The sequence below is a fragment of the Mauremys mutica genome, chromosome 6 (assembly GCF_020497125.1).
Source record: "Mauremys mutica isolate MM-2020 ecotype Southern chromosome 6, ASM2049712v1, whole genome shotgun sequence".
Classification (NCBI taxonomy): domain Eukaryota; kingdom Metazoa; phylum Chordata; order Testudines; family Geoemydidae; genus Mauremys; species Mauremys mutica.
In genome coordinates, this window is record NC_059077.1 from 46,787,857 (window position 1) to 46,807,936 (window position 20,080).

The following is a 20,080-nucleotide window of genomic DNA, read 5'->3' on the forward strand; positions in this document are numbered from 1 at the left end:
TGGAGCGAGAGCTCGTCCTGAGACCAAAGGCCTTGCGTCTGGATATCTCCCAGGTGCGCGCCCCATCCCAGCGCAGACATGTCTGTTATCAGGGACAAGGAGGGCTGGGGGCTGTTGAATGGGACTCCCTCGCACTCTGACTGAAGGTCGAGCCACCATCAAAGGGACCTGAGGTGGAATAGTGACCACAGGGTCCAGGCCGTCACACCCTGGATGGTAGACCAACACAAGCCACGCTTGGAGGAGTCTGAGCCTCATTCTGGCATGCTGGACTATGTACGTGCATGCTGCCATGTGGCCAAGGAGACTCAGGCATACCCTTGCTGTAGTGGTCGGGTATGGCCTGAGGCCTTCTATGATGTTTGCCATTGCTTGAAAGCAGGCCTCTGGTAGGAATGCTCTGGCCTGGACTGAGTCCAACACCGCACCGTTGAATTCCATTCTTTGAGTCAGTAACAAAGTTGACTTGTTCACATTGAGAAGGAGACCCAGCCTCTCTAAGGTGGATCTGACCAAACAGACTTAAGACTCCACCTATTACCTGGAACACTTTCTTGAGCAGCCAGTCATCGAGGTAGGGATATAGCTGCACCTGCCTCCATCAGAGGAAGGCTGCTATGACTGACATGCACTTGGTGAACACTTGGGGGGCTGTCGACAGGCTGAAGGGGAGGACTGTGAACGGATAATGGTTGTGGTCGACCACAAACTGGAGGAATCGTCTGTCTGCAGGCTGCATAGATATGTGAAAGTACCCGTCTTTCAGGTTGAGAGCAGCATAATAGTCTCCCGGATCCAGAGAAGGGATAATCGCACTCAGGGAGACTATGTGGAACTTCAATTTTTCCATGAACTTGTTGAGTTCTCGCAGGTCTAGAATGGGTCTGAGACCTCCCCCTTGGCTTTGGGAATTGGGAAATATTGGGAATAGAATCCCGTGCCCCTTAGCGCCTGAGGAACCTCCTCCACTGCTCCTACAGTGAGGAGCATCGGCACCTCCTGGATAAGGAGTTGCTCGTGAGCAGCATCCCTGAAGGAGGACAGGGAAGGGGGCTGGGAGGGAGGGGAGGAGCAGAATTGGAGAGAATATCCCACTCTTCCGTGTGAAGAGCCCAGCGGTCTGATGTTATCTGGGACCAAGCATGGTAGAAGCGGGATAGCCAATACATGAAACGGTGCTCTGTACTCTCTAGGAAAGCCTGAGCAATGTAACCAGGATTTCCTCCTCATGATGATTCCAGTCGTTTTTTCTGGAAAGTTTGGGAAGTGTGTCACCAAAGATGAGAGAACAGCAGAAGCTCTGACTCAGACCATGTGGCAGTGAGAACCAACTGAAGATGCAGCTGGTCCACCCCGCCCTTTATTGCCTCGGGCAAAACCACGAGGCTATACAAGGGCACACGCCGTGGACCAACAGACACTACTATATTGGAAAAGCTCTGGCTCTAGGCACACAGCCCATAACCCTCAGTGGACTATAAAAGAGACCATCACTTGAAGAAGAACTTCTGATTCAATTATATTAGCAAATAAGTCTTCATACTCAAGAGGAAGAAATTTAACAATTAACTTTCCATCTGAGTTTTTCAGCACTAGTCTAGATAAGTGATTACAGTGCTTTCCTGTCAGTAGGGGAAAATAGAGTAGCTGCAATTATTTCACTTACCCTCCACTTACAAGGAACTTTCAATTTCAGAACCACCAGTAACAACTAGAATGACCCAACCAGGACATTCTTTCATAAGTGAATTTTCTCCAACTCAGATTTGACATTTTATAAAACTTGAGAGAAGGGGACTGGATTGTTGTAGGAGAACTCAGGAAGCAAGAGTTTGACAACTAAAATACTACAATATTATTTTTGGCTATGCATTCATCCTAGCAAGTAAACCTTAAAGAAATTGTTAGAGTGGACTGTTATTCTTCTCACTCTACTACTTTGCATTGCTGCCCTATATATTTTTCTGTAATGCAAAACACTTAAAAACAACACTATCGAAAAGGAACAACTGTTCACATAAACTTAAAACAGAAAAAAAGGAGGAAGCATGTACTGATTTTGGGGAGTCAAAACCAAGATTGTTGCTCAGTCCCTTCTCCCCTTTACCTAACTGCTATATCCACGCAGAATTCCTATTTATGGCCTATCATCCTCCCACCTAACCCCAACAAATCTTTAACTCACTCCAGTGCTCTCATTCCTTCTAGCAAAAAGATAAAAGAGTCTAGACTATTCTTCACAAGTCTTCCCCTCCTGGACCCTAAGTCTTGCCCTACTACATCTTGCCTTTTGAACTCTAATACAAGAACTTCCTTCTGGATCAAACGCCCAGCTACAGCAATCACCGGCTTTCCCACAAGAACATGCAAACACATCTATCTTTCCCCACAAAAGATCACTTTCTCTTCCCAATACTCACCTTCAAAAATCCTAGAACACCCATGCCTACACTTGTCCATTCAGGAATCTCACGGGTGGAAACAGAACAGTCATCCTAAATTTATCTTGTGTCCCCCAAATTACTTTTAAAAATATGCAGCTCTCATTAACTTCAAATAGACCTACTTCACAATGATTCTATAATGTATTGCTCTTCAAATTCTTTGTCCCTTTGGGGCCATCTAAAATCAAACTTGACTGGATGCAAATAATCCAGCACTTACCTGTGCAGTTTCCGTCATTTTCTTTTCAAAGTCAGATTTAGCTGCAGCATACTTTTCTACATAGAGTTTATAGGTATCCGTAGCTTTCTTTGATTTTACTGATGCCTGTAAAGAACAGATTACACAAAGACTATTAGAATACAATTATATTTTTCAATGAATTTATTCCAACCTAAGGCAATTTATATTTATCATTACTGAAAAGATGAAGATGGGTATGACTTATACCAAAATGTCCAACAGGACATGAGGCAGAAGATAGTAAAATGTGTTTATTAAGATTCCACTGAATGGTAATTTAGGCACTTACAATAAATGATCATATTTTTATTCAAACTCCATACTGTACATGAAATACATCATTGGAAGTGCCACATTTCAGGGTGCACCTGGTCTTCGGGAAATGTCATAAAAGGTAAAGGTAACTACAAGTCTGACATGAAAAGCAGATGACTAGAAAGTGGTGAGTAGCAGAGCCAGCAGGGAGAAAAGGTAGCAGAATACATGTTTTTGGATACCGACTATTCTGGGGATGGAAAAAGAGGAAAGAAAGTATATACTATAGGCCTTATTAGATTCCCCTATTGGCACTAGCTACTCCATACATTGTTTGTTGAGGAGGCCACTTAGGGATCTGGGGCAAAAATTGGTCCTGCTAGTGAAGGCAGGGGGCTGGACTAGATGACCTTTCAAGGTCCCTTCCAGTTCTAGGAGATTGGTATATCTCCAGTTATTACCTATATTACCTATTGTAAGAATTTTGTACATTGCTAAGGAGTAACTGATTAGCTCATTTTAGACATCACAAATAGATGTTTAACTGAAGAATAAGGAAAAGGTGCAGGAAAAATGCAGGGTCAGAATACAGAGCAAATAAGATGTAACAGTTTCAAATAACATTTAAAAAAACTGTTGGAAGACTCAAGAGGCAAAAAAATGGGAGAATCTGGTTTTCGAAAAGGGAAAAATAAAGAAAATAGAAAGTGCAGAAAGCGGATTCAAAATTGTGCTGGATTCTGTGTCACTGGAAATTTTAAAACCAAGATTGAATGTTTGTCTAAAAGGGACACACTCTAGCTCAGGGGATGGGCAAATTTTTTGGCCCAAGGGCCTCATCTGCGTGGGGAAATTGTATGCAGAGCCATGTATATAGGGCTGGGGCAGGTGGTTGGCGTGCAAGAGGGAGTGCGGGCTGTGGGAGGGGGTGCAGTGTGCAGGAAGGAGCTCAGGGCAAGGGGTTGGGGTGCAGGAGGGATGCAGAGTGTGGCAGGGGGCTCAGGGCAGGGGATTGGGGTGTGGGGTGCAGGAGGGGTTTAGGGCATGGGCTTCAGCCCAGCATTGCTTACCTCAAACGGCTCGGGAGTAGCAGCAGTGCACAGCGAGGCTAAGGCAAGCTCCCCGCCTGCCCTGGCCCCACGCTGCTCCTGGAAGTGCCAGCATGTCTGGCAGTGCTCCTGGGGGTGGGGCGGGGCAGGTGGCTCCGCCGTGTGCTGCCCTCGCCTGTGGGTACCACCCCTGAAGCGCCCATTGGGCGCAGTTCCCCGTTCCTGGCCAATGGGAGCTGCGGGGGGCGGTGCCTGTAGGCAAGGGCAGTGCACGGAGCCCTTTCCCCCCCCCCCAAGAGGCCACAGGGACATGGTGCCAGCTGCTTACAGGAGTGGTGCAGGGCCAGGGCAAGCAGAGAGCCTGCCTTAGCCCCACTGTGCCATGGGGCTGGCAATCCCGTGGGCTGGACTGAAAGCCCTGATGGGCTGGATCCAGCCCACGGGCCGTAGTTTGCCCTCCCCTGCTCTAGTTCAAACAGGAATTAATTCAGGGAAGTCCTGTGGCCTATGTTATACAGGAAGCCAGATTAGATGATCACAATGGTCCATTCTTAACTTCAAATCTAAAATAATTTCATTATTTGAAACCACAAGAATTTTTTTTTTTCCTTTTTGTAGGCATTAATAATCTTAAAATATATTGGTATAGCAGTGCCTCGGTATTAAGTTGGGATCAGTTTTTAATGTAAAATAGGAATTTGACCCTTTTAGTACAAAGAACGCTTCTCAAAATTTACGGCATATAATCCATAAGCAAAGACTGAATTTTCTGAAGGCTTTGTACTCTTACCAGTTTTGAACTAGAATTAGTTAGAAACAGAACTTAATGTTTTTTCCTAAGTGTCTCAGCTTTTTTGCAGCCTTTTGTTAAAAAAACCAGATGATTTCTCCTTAAACTTTCTGTACATTTAGAACTCAAAAAACTAGAGTTGAATCCTTAATTACAACCCACCATGTTAGATATACAAAGTTAATTACTGTTGTGTATTATCTTTGTTGTTATAATCACAATTGGCTCTTACATAAAATAACCACTATTCCCCACAACTCAATCAGACTGATGCAACCCACTGAAACTAATCATGTCCTCTGTAAAGATGGCAACTATTTCACTAAAGACTTGAAATATGAAATAACACTATCCCTGTAAAAAATGTCATCATTACCAAAAGAATTAAAGCCAGACTGTCCTCAAGAAAAGGATGGTTACATTCTGTGCCCTGATTAGAAAACAAAACTGAAAACTAAGGAGCATAGTCTCTGTGAACCTCAGTTCAATCAGGGGAAGTAGCAGCCAGGGCTCCAAAGGAACAGAAACTAAGGGTATGCCAGCACAGCAAATCAATCAAGCAAGCCATGGCTGCAAGTCTCAGTGCACCAGTCAACTAACTCAGGCTTGTGCTGCACACATTTTGACTCAGGCTGGAGCCCAGGCTCTGAAACTCAGTGAGGGTAGAGGGTCTCACAGCCCAGACTCCAGCCCTAGTCCAAGCAGCTTCATAGCCCTTTTTAGCACTGCTGCACGAACCCAAGCTCTAGTTCTGAGACTCGTTACGTGGGCCTTTTTTTGATGTGTAGGTGTACCCTAAGAGTGCTGGGGCTTTCCAGCCTTTGCCAAAGCTCTGTGGCATAGACAGAAATTTCTCCACTCCAAGGAATCATGGCTGGTCTTGCATAGCAGAAACGACTGTACTGGAATTAAAGAGGGTAGAGATGGAATGCACCAGCCCCGCCTACGGTTGCCAATTTTGGTTGGATATATTCCTAGAGGTTTCATCACATGACAATCTTTAATTAAAGATTAACCTTTAATTCCTGAAACCCCAGGACAATCCTGGACGGTTGGCAACCCTAGCCCTGGCCCCTTCCCATTCCTGACATACAATTAATCCCTTGACTCATTATTCCCATGCCTTTTTATCTCCACAAACCATAGGGAAACAGAGGAAGAAGACATTCCTGCCCTCCACTTTCCAAATACCCTTCTGTACCTGCAGTATTAAAAACTCACAATATTTCGTAAACAAACACTTGGTTTAAAAAAATTAAGGTTAAGTGTGAAATCTCTCCAATTCAAATCCTTAAAAAGCAAGGAAATGTCAAGTTATGAGACTTAAGCTAAGACTTATTTTATTAAATTTAAAAAATGGTTTAAACTTGAAACAGCAGTCTAAATGCTGCATCTATGGTTTATAATACAGACAAAAATCAAGGTTCTTTATCTCATAACTATGTATGAACTAAGCACAGGAAGAGCAATTTGTGCTTTGAAGAAGGAAAACTTAACTACTTTGTGAAACTTACCGAGGAAAATTATTGAACAAGTGAATAGCAAATAATCAAACAACATCTTCAGAATTCTACAACCAGGATGTTTGCATGTGTACACAAACACACTCAACAAGCAATTGTTGTGACTCCATTTGGTAGATTTACTGTAACTAAAAACTTGGCTGTCAGTCAAAAAATATTGTAAAGTCATTACAAACGGAGCAGTTCAAGATTTTGTGCTAACATAACAGGGAGCAAGATGAAACCATAACACAAGCAAGTACTAAGATTTGTGTCAGATAGTTGCTTAAGGTTACCCGATTTGGTAATAAGATTTTTCAAACACTTTCCTTTCAGATGCCTCAGAGTACAATATCTGTTCAATGTTTGATTGTATGATGAACTTTCAGTAGACACCCACCATTGCACCACAGAGGTGCACATTCCTTGTCTTCTGATAACAACTGTTTCCCTATGTTTGTGATATAAAGATATATTCTGTCCTCCTAAGGTGGTCAGAGACCACTCTATCCAGAGTTGACTGGTACAACCTTTGATAACATGTCTCCGAAGTGTTTTGAGTAAAATGGAATCAAAGAGAACATAATATAGACAGAACTGGTAGCTCCAAATGGGAGCACTGTTTCATGCAGCTGTATATTCAGCCAATGCCTGAAAGTCAGTCACTAGTGTTTAGTGAAGATTTGGAGAATGTGCCAAATGAGGGCCTTTGCATGAATCATCAACCCATACTTCAACTTTCTCTACTCACAAACTGGACATTACACAGCTTGAGTGTTCTGATTCTAAGTGTACAAGACATTTCCAGAGACATGTAACACTCCTGGACACTGGATCTTATCTATTCTGCTATAATATACCTTTTAAGTCCTTTCATCAAGCCTTTGATGAGTATGTCAACTAAATTGGCCCTCCTGCACAGTTCCAGTCTATCTAGGTAAACTATGGCTTTTCCTCCTAGGCTGGGGCAGAAGCTAGGAAAAGAGATGTCCTGGTTCAAGTGAAAAGACAAGATGACTTTAGACTAAAGACTAGGACAAGCTCAAAGGACAATTTTGTTGTCGGTGAAAATTAAGGTGAGAGGACAGCCAGCAATCCTATTTACTGAACCAAGGGGATAGTCAGCAAGAAAACCACACCGAAGGTGAGAAAACTCTAGTCCAATAAGTGGAGGGCCTCAAAAATAGTCAGACAGGGATTCATATAATCACTGTAGAATAAGGTTAACACTCCAGAGTTCATAGAATCTCAGGGTTGGAAGGGACCTCAGGAGGTCATCTAGTCCAACCCCCTGCTCAAAGCAGGACCAAACCCAACTAAATCATCCCAGCCAGGGCTTTGTCAAGCCTGACCTTAAAAACCTCTAAGGAAGGAGATTCCACCACCTCCCTAGGTAACCCATTCCAGTGCTTCACCACAAGCAGGGGATCTGAAAGGAGGTAGCGAAATAGCACAACTTTCAAGAAACAAAATAGATGGAAGGATCTCACTGTCCCCCAATCTGATGACTGTTTTAGGATGCTAAATCCCAACATTTGGGCTTCTTTAGAGCTGGGGGCTAGTCCCTTGTAAATGTAGTCCATCAAGCAGAGATCATTTGGCCTGCTCCAGGCAAGAGAAAACTGTCCGCACCAAATGATAGGCAAAGGAAGTACTCTTTTTGCATGAATAAAATACCATCAAGGCTACCCTGTTCAAGGTACTCCTAAGGAGTTAGTGTCTTGTCACAGACCAGGGTCAAGAGACTTTGGGTTTCTAGATCCGGATGCTGGTGTCTGCCAAAAAAGTGGTGGGACAGAAGAAGAGGGACCTTGTTCTCTCAGGACAGGATTAAGAGATCCATGTATCAAACTCCTTGATCATTTTGGAGCAATAAGAATTAGTCTGGGAATTGCAGACTACCTCTTGATTGTCCCGAGGAAAATGGAAGGGAAGACATAAATTAAGGAATACTCCATGGAATGGCAAACCCATCCTTTGCAAAGTCAGTAGATTCTTCCTTCCTCTGCAGCAGGTACACAATCAACTGACACTTTTTTTTTCTTTTTAAATTGAGATCAGATCCATGCCCAGGTCTCTCTTTCTGCCAAAAAACTTCCAACATCAGCAACCCCACAGCTGGGAGCACTTCTGATCTACTGAACCAGTCCACTGTGCAGTTAAGTGGGAGGCATGTGGAGATATTTTACTGAGAGGAGGATCACCTCTGCCCATGAGAACATGAAAGCAGACCTTCCCTCAACGAGTTTAGGGTATGTCTACACTGCAATGAAAAGCCTGCAGCACTGAATGTCAGACCACGGGTCAATTCACTCTGGCTTGTGGGGCTTGGGCTGCAGGTCTAAACATATCAGTGTAGACGTCCCTGCTCTGGATTGACCATGTGCTCTGAAACCTAGAAAGGGGAGGAGGGTCTTGGAGCCTGGGCTCTAGCCCAAACAGGAACATCTATACTCTTATTTTTAGTCCCACAGCCCGAGCCAATTGAACTGGACTCAGACTCGGTGCTGCAGGATTTTCTTTGCAATATAGATACACCCTATGTCTCCTGTTGCCACTTTGGCATTACTGCTGTGTCGCGAGATTCTGAGTATGGCCTGGTCTACACTACGAGTTTATATCGAATTTAGCAGTGTTAAACCGAATTAACCCTGCACCCGTCCACACAACGTAGCCCTATACTTCGATATAAAGGGCTCTTGATATCGATATCTGTACTCCTCTCCGACGAGGAGAGTAGCGCTGAAATTGGTATTGCCATTTCGAATTAGAGTTAGCGTGGGCGCAATTCGATGGTTTTGGCCTCTGTGAGCTATCCCACAGTGCACCATTGTGACCGCTCTAAACAGCAATCTGAACTCGGATGCACTGGCCAGGTAGACAGGAAAAGCCCCGCGAACTTTTGAGTTTCATTTCCTGTTTGCCCAGCGTGGAGCGCTTTTCAGCACAGGTGACCAGGCAGTCCCAGAATCAAAAAAGAGCTCCAGCATGGACCGTACGAGAGATACTGAATCTGATCTCTGTATGGGGAGATGAATCTGTTCTTTCAGAACTCCGTTCCAAAAGACGAAATGCCAAATCATTTGAAAAAATCTCCCAGGCCATGATGGACAGAGGCCACAACAGGGGCTCAACACAGTGCTGCATGAAACTTGAGGAGCTGAGACAAGCATACCAGAAAGCCAAAGAATCAAATGGACATTCACGGAGGGAGGGGCGACTGATGACTGTAGCTATCCCACAGTTCCTGCACTCTCTGAAAACCTTTTGAATTCTGGGCTGAGCTCCCAAAGCCTGAAGGGTCAAAAACATTGTCACGGGTGGTTCAGGGTATATGTCATCAGCCCCCACCCCTGTAAAAGCAAAGGGAAAATAATCATTTCTCGCCTTTTTTCAATGTCACTGTATGTCTACTGGATGCTGCTGGCAGACGCAGTGCTGCAGTGCTACACAGCAGCATCCCTTTGCCTTGCCTTGCGGATGGCAGACGGTACAGTATGACTGATATCCGTCATCGTCATCCCGTGGGTGTTCCTGGCTGGCCTCGGTGAGGTTGGCCGGGGGCGCCTGGGCAAAAAAGGGAATGACTCCAGGTCATTCTCTTCTTTAAGTTTTGTGTAATGGAAATTCAGTCCTGCCTGGAATATCCTGCCAGCTGGAGGCTTCTGCCTCAGGCCCTCTCCCAGTCAGCAGCACCGCGTGGTCACGCCTACCCCAGCCTACCCATTGCTACTAGGGCTCACAATCAGATACTTAGACCTCTACATTTTGCTGCAAATAAAAAAATTAAGCTGCCGTTTAGAAATGTCCCCCAACATACATATCCTGGGACATTTTGTATTTTACCAGTGTCAATCAAAGGTCCACACACATATGGAGATTCAGTCCTGCCTGTGCTTCTACTTTAGTGCTTATCACAGATTCCCATTTTCAGCTATAGGCTGAGCAAGTGCAGAATGGTGGTTCACTCTACTTCGCTGTAAGCCAACCGCCCTCCTCTCCCCCCTTTGATCTCTGCTTGCAGAGGCAATAAAGTCAGTGTTGTTTCAAATTCAGGCATACTTTATTACTTCATCACACAAATGGGGGGATAACTGCCATGGTAGCCCAGGAGGGGTGGGGGAGGAGGGAAGCAACGGGTGGGGTTGTTGCAGGGGCACCCCCTAGAATGGCATGCAGCTCATCATTTCTGCAGGATGTATGGGGCTCTGACCCGGAGCGGCTGTCCTCTCTGGTTCTTTAGTAAGCTTGCCTGATATTCTAGGCGGGACTGACTCTCCATTAGACAAAACTTAAAGAAGAGAATGACCTGGGGAGTCATTCCCATTTTTGTCCAGGCGCCCCGACCGACCTCACTGAGGCTGGCCAGGAGCACCCATGACAGCAGCAGACAGTACAGTACGACTGGTTACCGTCATTACCAACTTGCAAAGCAGCAGCCAGTACAGTAGGGCTGGTAACCGTCTTTACAAACATGCAAAAGGCATGGGGATGCTGCTGTGTAGCCCTGCAATATCGTGTCTGTCAGCAGCATCCAGTAGACATACGGTTACAGTGAAAAAAGGCTGAATGGGCTCTGCGGTTGCCGTGCTATGGCGTCTGCCCGGGCAATCCAGGGAAAAGGGTGCAAAATGATTGTCTCCATTGCTTTCACGGAGGGACGATTGACTGACGACATTTACCCATAACCACCCGCGACAAATTTTTGGCCCCATCAGACATTGGGATCTCAACCCAGAATTCCAATCGGCGGGAGAGACTGTGGGAACTATAGGATAGCTATGGGATAGCTACCCACAGTGCAACGCTCCGGAAGTCAATGCTAGCCTCGGTACATGGACGCACACCGCCAAATTAATGTGCTTAGTGTGGCCGCGTGCACTCGACTTTATACAACCTGTTTCCAAAAATCGATTTCTGTAAAATCGGAATAATCCCGTAGTGTAGACATACCTTATGCGTCTTCCTTTGATTAAGTCCTAGAACGTTAACAGGCCTAGCATGACTGCCACAATTCAAGAGTGATTATATGAAGATTTGTTTTCCTTTGAACCAACTGAGAGCACAAAACCCTGTCAGACTTCACATTTGTGGTAAACTGGATTCTAATTTGGGCCCTAGAAGAGGGAAATTTGGCCCCAGCCCGGTATGCATTGTTCTCCAGAGATGAGGTTATCCAATCTCATCTACTATTCAATTTCTTACTGGCTGGAAAGATTAACCAGTACCTCTCTTTGTTCCAAATATTTAGGATTCATGATAGACTAATAACTACATAACAGAACTAAAACAGTTTAATACCTCTTCAAGCCATTTCAGTATAAATGGTATCTTTGGCCAGGCCAGTTTTTTCCAACATGGAAAAATCTCCCCTTTCATCCTCATTTCATTCTCACAGAAAAAAATTAAATTGTTAAAGAAAAACAGGAAAATAGCTTAAGAGGTCATTGGAATCTTAGACAATGAAGCTAAAAGAAAAATGAATGAATGTTAACTTCTGTCAGTAACTTTCTGATTGTATTATTATCCAGGCATTAGGATAATAGTAAATAATTACTTATATCAGACTCTAAAGCAAAAAGTGTAATCAACTAAGCAAAATAGAAGCATAACCTCAACTCCTGCATTTTAAAATAAGGGTATTTGGTATTTACATATTTGACTGCACTAGATTTAATAAAAGGATGTAGCAGGTGCTGAAAAGATTATACCCAATTTCAATAAATGCCATAAAAAAAATAAAAACTGCATAATGCGTTTAAACTACACAGTTTGCACAACATTTAACAGTGAACAGGTCAATTAATCAAGAGACAAGGCATTGAGAAAATAGTGGTTACAAACAGGCACTCAATGTTTCACATGAAACGGGAAAGATTAAACTTATCTATTGCAATTTTTGATGTTGAATATTTCTCTTAAAGTAATAATAATGAGCCAATTCACAAAATGCATCATAAATTACTAAACAACTTGACAAAACACTGCATTTAAATAAGACTTTGCAAAATTACCTTGTCAATTTCTCTTTGTGTTGCGCCTTCCTTTTTCAAACGTTCTTGTTCCACACACTTAGTATTGTAGTTCTCTTTTGATTTCTGTAGGGCCTGAATGATACTCTGAATGTTTTGCACTGCTTCCAAAGTTCCTGAAACTTCTTCTTTAGTCTGTCAAATATCACATACTTGTCAAAAATGACCAGTTTAATATTTTAATTGTAACAAGCAACTGAAAACACATAAAATGGAGAGTGAGTAACCTTTTTATGAGCTTTGATTTGTTCATCTCCATACTTCTGCACTTCTTTTATTAGCTCTTGTAATTTCCGGACAAGCTCCAAGTGACAGCTTGCTACTTTTTCTGTTGATATTTTGAAAACATCCCAAACTGGTGCAAATGTCCTAAAAATAAAGGTTACAGGGAGGAGAAACATTATTTAATGTTGAATTCCATTTTTTTCTTTTTAAAACAAGCTACAATTTTATAATAGAACCCTGAGGTATTGATGATATGCTTATTAAGTGCACTCTCCTCTATGAGTAATGATATAAAAAAACACATTCTTATTCAAATCCATTCCTTTTCCTATTCAAAGTCCTCTCTACTAACTTCAAAGACAAAATTAAATGTTTACTGCTTTTTTCCTCCTGTTAACCATGCACAGTCAACATAAATAAAACAGAACAGAATCAAACTTACTCAATCTTGTCCATTGTAAGTACAAGATATACATTCCAATCTGTTATACCCGCATAAACCAACTGAATAATAGAAATGCACAGCTGTTACTAATCATACTGGTGATATTGCAAGTAAAACACCCACGTGGACTCAGAGCAAGATTGAACATGCAAGGCTGGCTGTTTTCAGAGCAGAACCTCACTAAGGATGGGATGAGATTTTTAGATGCTTATAATGCAGAAAAATTACCTGTTTGGCTGAAACCTCATGCTTGATCTTAGCCTATAGCAAAAATGTTTGGAAAGTCACAGGAAAATCTTTTGTCATTATCAGATAACTCGAAAAACTCAAAACAAAACCCTTGTTTTAGCATACTTGGCTAAAATGACATTTAGGTTTAAGATCCTATATTCAGTGGCTTACACTTTCTAAAACAACCTTCTGGACTGAAATTTCTCAAGCCTGTTCTGGGGCAGATTTTTCTTCTTTTAGATATCTCTAAAAGCATAGTTGGTATTAATGATGCAGTGACGATCAGAGACTGAAATAAATGCAGGCAAAGTTTCATGAAATAACTGAAAAAATGTATCTTTGTCATTAAGAAAATAAGGAGTTAAATACAAACATTACAGTAGCACCATGTTAAGATTGCAGTACTAAAAAGGAGATTCAGAATTAATGTTCAAGTCCATTAGTGTATCCCTGCAAATATGCATTATAATATTCTTTCCCTCTACAACAGCTTCCCCCATCTCCCAGGGAATAGTGAGAGCCTCTCCCCTCATGGAGTTGGGAAAGTAGCTATGAGCAGGGTCTTCCGACATTTACGGCCACATTTCCCCTCTCCCCCCACTTTTGTTTTTCCTCCTGACTGAGGCTGAATCTATTTATGTAAGGAGGAAGGAAAATCTCTTGGGCAATCAGTACAAGTTAGCTACGGCACCAGGACAGAGTAAGTGCTTGTTATAGGGCAGGGGGGGATTGAAATTAACATTCTGTATTTTTGACAATTTGCAGTCTTTGTTGTTTGTTTCTGTTCATCCTACCTTTTCTGACTGTCCGCTCTCTGAAGCAAGGATCGATATATACTCTCATATATTCATATATACTCTCAAACAAGCCATCTTAACTTTCGTCATCTTAAAATTTAAAAAAGTACTGTTGTATTAAAAATGTCACACTTGAACACTGAACCTGACACCTACAGTGAATCTTGCCATGTGATATTTCTAAAGATGGTGTCATATCAAGCATAAACCATTGCAATTTTTTTTAAAACTTTTAAGAACAGTTTCACTAGCACACAAGAGCAGCACAAATAAGCTAGAAAGCATTGCCCAGTTAAGCTGTATTTACAGTTACTTTGCAGTGCAAAGCAGACAAAATGTATTGGTGATTCTGTCCAGTTTTATCAGATTTAAAGTTTATTAGAGAATATTTGAAAATAAACGATACAAAGTGTTTGAAGCGTCAGTTATTGTGTCATTGGGGGTAACATACAGGTTGTAGGGGGATATTAGCGGTTTTGGTATTGGACAGCATATACCATATACAGTCTGTCATGTCCCCAATGTGGGGTGTACGGTGGGTAGGTTCAAGATACAGTCAGGAGGCAGTGGGGGTACATCACTCATACAAACAGGTTACAGACAGTCATGGGCATGAATAAGCAGGCTGGATAATGGGGATGGGACGACCCTCACATGGTGGAGTTCGGTTCGGTGGGTTTAGGGCTCAGGGAATAGAGTCCAGCAGGGGGGGGTTCACAAGTCTCCTCCCCCCTGCGGGTGCACGAAGCCACGCCCGCTCACTCCTGGTATTGGCGGTGGCCGGTGATGTGCTCTGTGTACTACTAGCTCATCACAACCAACAAAATTGTTGCAAGCAAATTAGCTATAAAAGGAAGGATGGTGATTGGTTGAGTTATCTTTGACAACACAATGGGCCCACTTAAGAATTAACTGAGCTATTGATCTGACCGTGTCTCTAGCCAAACAACAATTAGATAAAACTATTAATTTAATTTCAACTTAATTTCCTAAATACAGCCTATGCACAAGATTTCAATGAATTCTACCTATATGGAAAGGCTGAAGACTCTGTTTTTCTGTTACTAAGATAATTCAGGACAAAGAAAATACTGACAGATGCTACATTTCTTATAGAATGCATTTTTTATTTAATTTGAAACTAACAAATTTACTCTGAATTTTCTGAAAATTCAATCTGTACTCAGAGAATACCTGCTGTAACTTTGGGGAAGATCTGTTGTATTTTTCATACATAACCAAAAGCCTGAATCCCTGCTTTAGTACAAAATGGAATTCTACCTTAATTACAGAGCCACAACAGCTATCTCCATAATTGTTCCTCCAGTAAGACTGTATGAGTAAATGGACTTGTGAACCATTTTATATTTAAACTGCACCTATTTCTATAATCCTTTTTTCATATATCCATGTGGATTTTATAACTGCTGCATAATCATGTAATTAAAAGCCTTATTGTAATACAATGCATTTTAAAAGATTCCAGAGTTAAGGCTGTTACTAGAACTTTAATTCTGTTAATGCAACATTCAGGTTGAAATCTTAATTGCATAAATGTTCAGGGATTAATAATTTTTCTTTTAAACACATATTAACTTACCCAAGCTGCGTGTAATTGCTTGCTGATTTGGCTAGCTTTGTCATTGACCTTGAATATGCCTCCTCTATTGTAGCCCTGTTAAAAACAAAACATACAAAGTTCCTAATGTTAAGTAATCCAAATCACAAATCAATAAAGCTATTAGGATCCATGAATATATATGCTTTAAAGGAACAGCAAAGGAAACACAGCTTACCATGTATTGTTTTAAAATGACAAAGGCAGTGTTTTCAATGCATCCTCATAAAATCCACCACCAAATTACATTCTGTGTGCTAAAAATCAGAGATGGTGAATAGTGCGGCAGAATAGTGCTTACAAACACTGAAGAAACTCAGCTCTTATGGCACTTTTATCAAACTGTCTCAAGAGCTTCACAATAAGGTGGGAAGGGGAAACCATTCTGCATCCATACGCTGCTGGATGATTTGTCAAAGGCTGTTTTAGTACACCTCTACCCCGATATAACGCAACTCAATATAACATGACTTCAAATATAATGCGGTAAAGCAGCGCTCCGGGGGGGCGGGGCTGTGCACTCCGGTGGATCAAAGCAAGTTCGATATAATGCAGTTTCACCTATAATGCGGTAAGATTTTTTGGCTCCTGAGGACAGCGTTATATCGAGGTAGAGGTGTCTATAAATTTCTGAATTACAGAGTAGTGCAATTGTAACACATGCTTTTATAAGATATTAAACGACATTCAAATAGACAAATACTAAAAATAAACAAAGCAATCACATTAATTGGTGAAGTTGCACTAAAACGGTATTTAAAAGAGAAATTCTAAGAACTAGCTCATCTTTTAAGATCCCTCTGAACTGCTATAATGGCATACTGTGATTTTACATGTTGTTTGGGGTTGGAGTAACAGCATGGTAGGAATAATGTCATCATGGTATTTAGAGTGCTTTTGTTTGAATGACCTGAGAAATATTTTTGGAGAAGCTCATCTGTACATATTGAATTCTTTTCCACCTTCATTTTTCCTCATTTAGTGAGTTAATCTCTTTTGAAACCAAGTAAGCCTCATAAGAACTGACTTTTTTATTTTCCTACCTATTAGATCAATTGTTAAAATTTTGAAATGTTGTGGGGGAGATTATAGAATTTTCCAACCCAGTTGTCTTGATTATAGCTGCTCATTGCTGAAGGGTGGTTTCTGATTTTCCCTTGTAATGGGAATTTCTAGGCAAAGGCATTTCCTTTGGTAATATGATACCCAGAAAGAAGTAATCACTTAAGAAATTTCACCAGAGAGCATGAAGATCAATTTATTCAACTCCCAGTAAGATGACTAGGGAGGAGAAGACTCCGTATATGAGTTCCCCTCTGTCTCATCCCTACCCTCCAAAACAAAGATCCAGCCTAAATGCTGGACTCAATTTTTATCTAATTCTGATAGGGAAGGGGCTACATTAAATACATTTTATAATTCAAACAAAACAATGGGTCAAAAACTTGATGTTTTACCTCGGATTTAAAAAAATGAAAGCTCTGTAGAACATTTTAAGAGGCATCACTGGAACATTAAAAACAGATCTGCAGATATCTTTCTAAGAAAACACTGCTATGAGTAAGGGCTTGGATTGTCATTTTAAAGGAAGAGGCTTCAAGAGATCATCATTTTATTACTTTGTGTGTTTATTAAGAAGAAATTTAAAACGAGCACATTTGAAACTACAGTGAAAGAAAAGGCTTTCCACTTACAAACATGATAGTTTATTTCAAAAAATTCTTTTTTACTTTTTAAGGGTCTCCAAGTTAATGTTACCTGATGTCAACAGGGAAACACAAAGTAGTATATTTTCATGAAATCTGAAAACTTTATATACTAGAAATTTGCCAGCTTAATAACTGATTGTTTATGCATTGCACATTTTCCTTTCTCTCCTTTTTGATGTTTCTGCTCTTCTATTAATTGTATGGCTGAACAATTTGCCCTTGATTATACCACATTACAAAGGCCAGGTCTACACTATAAACTTACATCAGTATAACTATGTTGCTCAGGGGCAGGAAAAATCTACACCCTCGGAAGACGCAGTTATACCAACCTAAACACCAATGTAGACAGTGCTATGTCCACAGAAGGGCTTCTCCTGTCAACATAGCTACCACCTCTCACGGAGGTGAATTAACTATGCCAACGGGAGAAGCTCTCTCATCAGCGTAGCAGCATCTTCACTAAAGCACTGCAGCTTTTTACGTGTAGACCTGCCCAAAGACAATTAAAATGTGTTTATGTATTTTTATATATTATACACACACACACACTTATTATAATCATCATATATTATTTCCTAGATTTGTCAGGTTATAAAGGTGGCTCAGTGCCTTATTCTACACAAGATTGACCAAAAGTTTGTGGCCTCTTCTCCAATTCAGACCTTGCTAGCCTTTTATCTATGACTTTGTCACCATGAGGCTGGCTCACTATAATGTACCTGACTTGAGGATGCCCATAAATATCACCATAAAGTCCTACTTGGTGCAGGATGCTGCTGCTTTCCACCACGAGCATGTAACATTTACACTTCATGCTCTCCATTAACCGTACCTATTTGCTTCCTGGTGCAATCTGATGTGCTGGCTACATTCTATAAAGACCTGAATGATCTGGGATCCATTTATTTGAGATGGTGCCTCTCCTAATCTGCGGCACATTTAAGATTAGATGTGGCACAACTGTTGATTCCTTCAGATGGCTCTCTATGGCTTTTCCAGCAAAGGTTCCTTCCTGTGAAATTCACTAACAGCTGCTCTGAATAAGTTTACTGACTTCAAGGTGCAATGCATGTTGTGGTCCAGCAGGGTTTAAACTGAGTTTTAGGTACCAGTAAGGTGGCTGCTTGTGTTCACATAAATTAGTTGTTAATGTATACAAAAATGTATACAAAAACAATCCAAGCAGTCACATAGCTCATCTACAATGTATCCCCAATAGTTAAACTGGGGGTTTTCAAAGAAGAGGAAAAATTGTGGGGCAGCCCACCTTTTCGTTGCTTTTCATCCCTTTAAGAGCAAAACTTCTACTAGGAAACTGAGCCAGAATAGAGTGAGGAACCCTAAGTTCCAGTGGAAAGAAGAGTACCAACTCACCAACATAACGAGGATGTTTTTAAAGTATGTCCAAAGCAGTCAGGTAACAAATGCCCACAAACAGGTATAAAAAAGGTGACCGTAACAGAGGGATAGACACTGAGGGAAAATGAAGAATTACAATAGGGTCACAGGAGCAACAAGAGGGATAACAGTGGAGGTATCTGCTCAACATCTTAGATACCTACACACAAATGCAAGCCTATGGAGAATAAAACAGGAAGAAACGGAAATATTACAACATAAGATTGTAAAATAAAATTATGACAATTGGCATTACAGAGTTGGTGGGATAAATCTCATGACTGAAATATTGGTATACGGAGGTATAGCTTGTTCAGGAAGGCCAGGGAAGGGAAAAAAGGAAGGAGGTGTTGCATTATCTATCAAGAATATATACACTTGTTCTGAGACCCAGAAGGAGGTCAGAGGCAGACCAGTTGAAAGTCTCTGGGTAAAAATAAAAGCAAGGGAGGAGTGAGGGGAACAAGGATTATGTCAAGGTAGAGGTCTATCACAGACTACAAAAACAGGAGGAGGTTGATAACGGTACAGATGCAATAGCAAACTAGTCTGATTAGGAGGAAAGATGGGAATAATAGCAAGAGACCAATATAGTTTCATCAGGAGCCCTTTAATGACCTGAAAATAATAAAGAAATCCTACAAAAAGTGGAAACATGAACAGATTGCTTCAGATGAGTATAAAAGAATACCACATGTATGTAGGTACAAAATAAGAAAGGCTAAGACACAAAATGATTTACACCTAGCAATGAACATAAAAGGCAATAAGAAAAAGTTCTATAAGTACATTAGAGGCAAGAAAAAGAGGAAGGACAACATAAGTCCACCACTTAGCGCAGAAGGAGAGCTAATAACATAACTTCAAGACGGCTGAGATGTTTAATGCCTATTTTCCTTCAGTCATCACTAAAAAGGTTAACTGTGATCTGAAGCTTAACCAGGGTAGATTTGATTTAATTCAATTTGATTTAAATCATGATTTAAATTACTAGTCAGGAAGACTATTTAATCATGAATTTCTACACAAAAGTGCATTCTTGTTGGTTGTTATAACCATAATACATATTCTTCACAACTCAGACATAGATGTAGGTTTCATTTTTAGAAGGTACACACTATACATTTTTAAGTGATTTATTTTGAAAACTTTTCAGATGAGTTTTACAGCTATATCAGAAAATGAATGGTTATTTCATTTACCAAAGGTAACTGAAGAAGATATTTATGAAGTCACTGGGAGGTGAACTATCTCCAGTTCAACAGGTTAATCATTAATATATGGAGGATTTTCTTGCCATGCTTTATTAGGAGGAGAACATCACCAGACAGACATTTAAAT

The 20,080-nt window shown here is 41.2% G+C and overlaps 1 protein-coding gene across 4 annotated transcripts in view; it reads right to left on the minus strand.

Moving 5' to 3' along the window:
• Positions 1 to 20,080, minus strand: part of FCHO2 (FCH and mu domain containing endocytic adaptor 2) — a 220,784-nt gene that overhangs the window by 162,002 nt on the left and 38,702 nt on the right. For all 4 annotated transcript variants that reach the window (XM_045020805.1, XM_045020802.1, XM_045020803.1 and 1 more), the window contains 4 exons: positions 15,612 to 15,686; positions 12,541 to 12,682; positions 12,296 to 12,448; positions 2,665 to 2,769 (listed from right to left, as the gene is read on the minus strand). In XM_045020805.1, the coding sequence (XP_044876740.1) occupies positions 2,665 to 2,769; positions 12,296 to 12,448; positions 12,541 to 12,682; positions 15,612 to 15,686 (475 nt within the window). The remainder of the gene's footprint in view (positions 1 to 2,664; positions 2,770 to 12,295; positions 12,449 to 12,540; positions 12,683 to 15,611; positions 15,687 to 20,080) is intronic.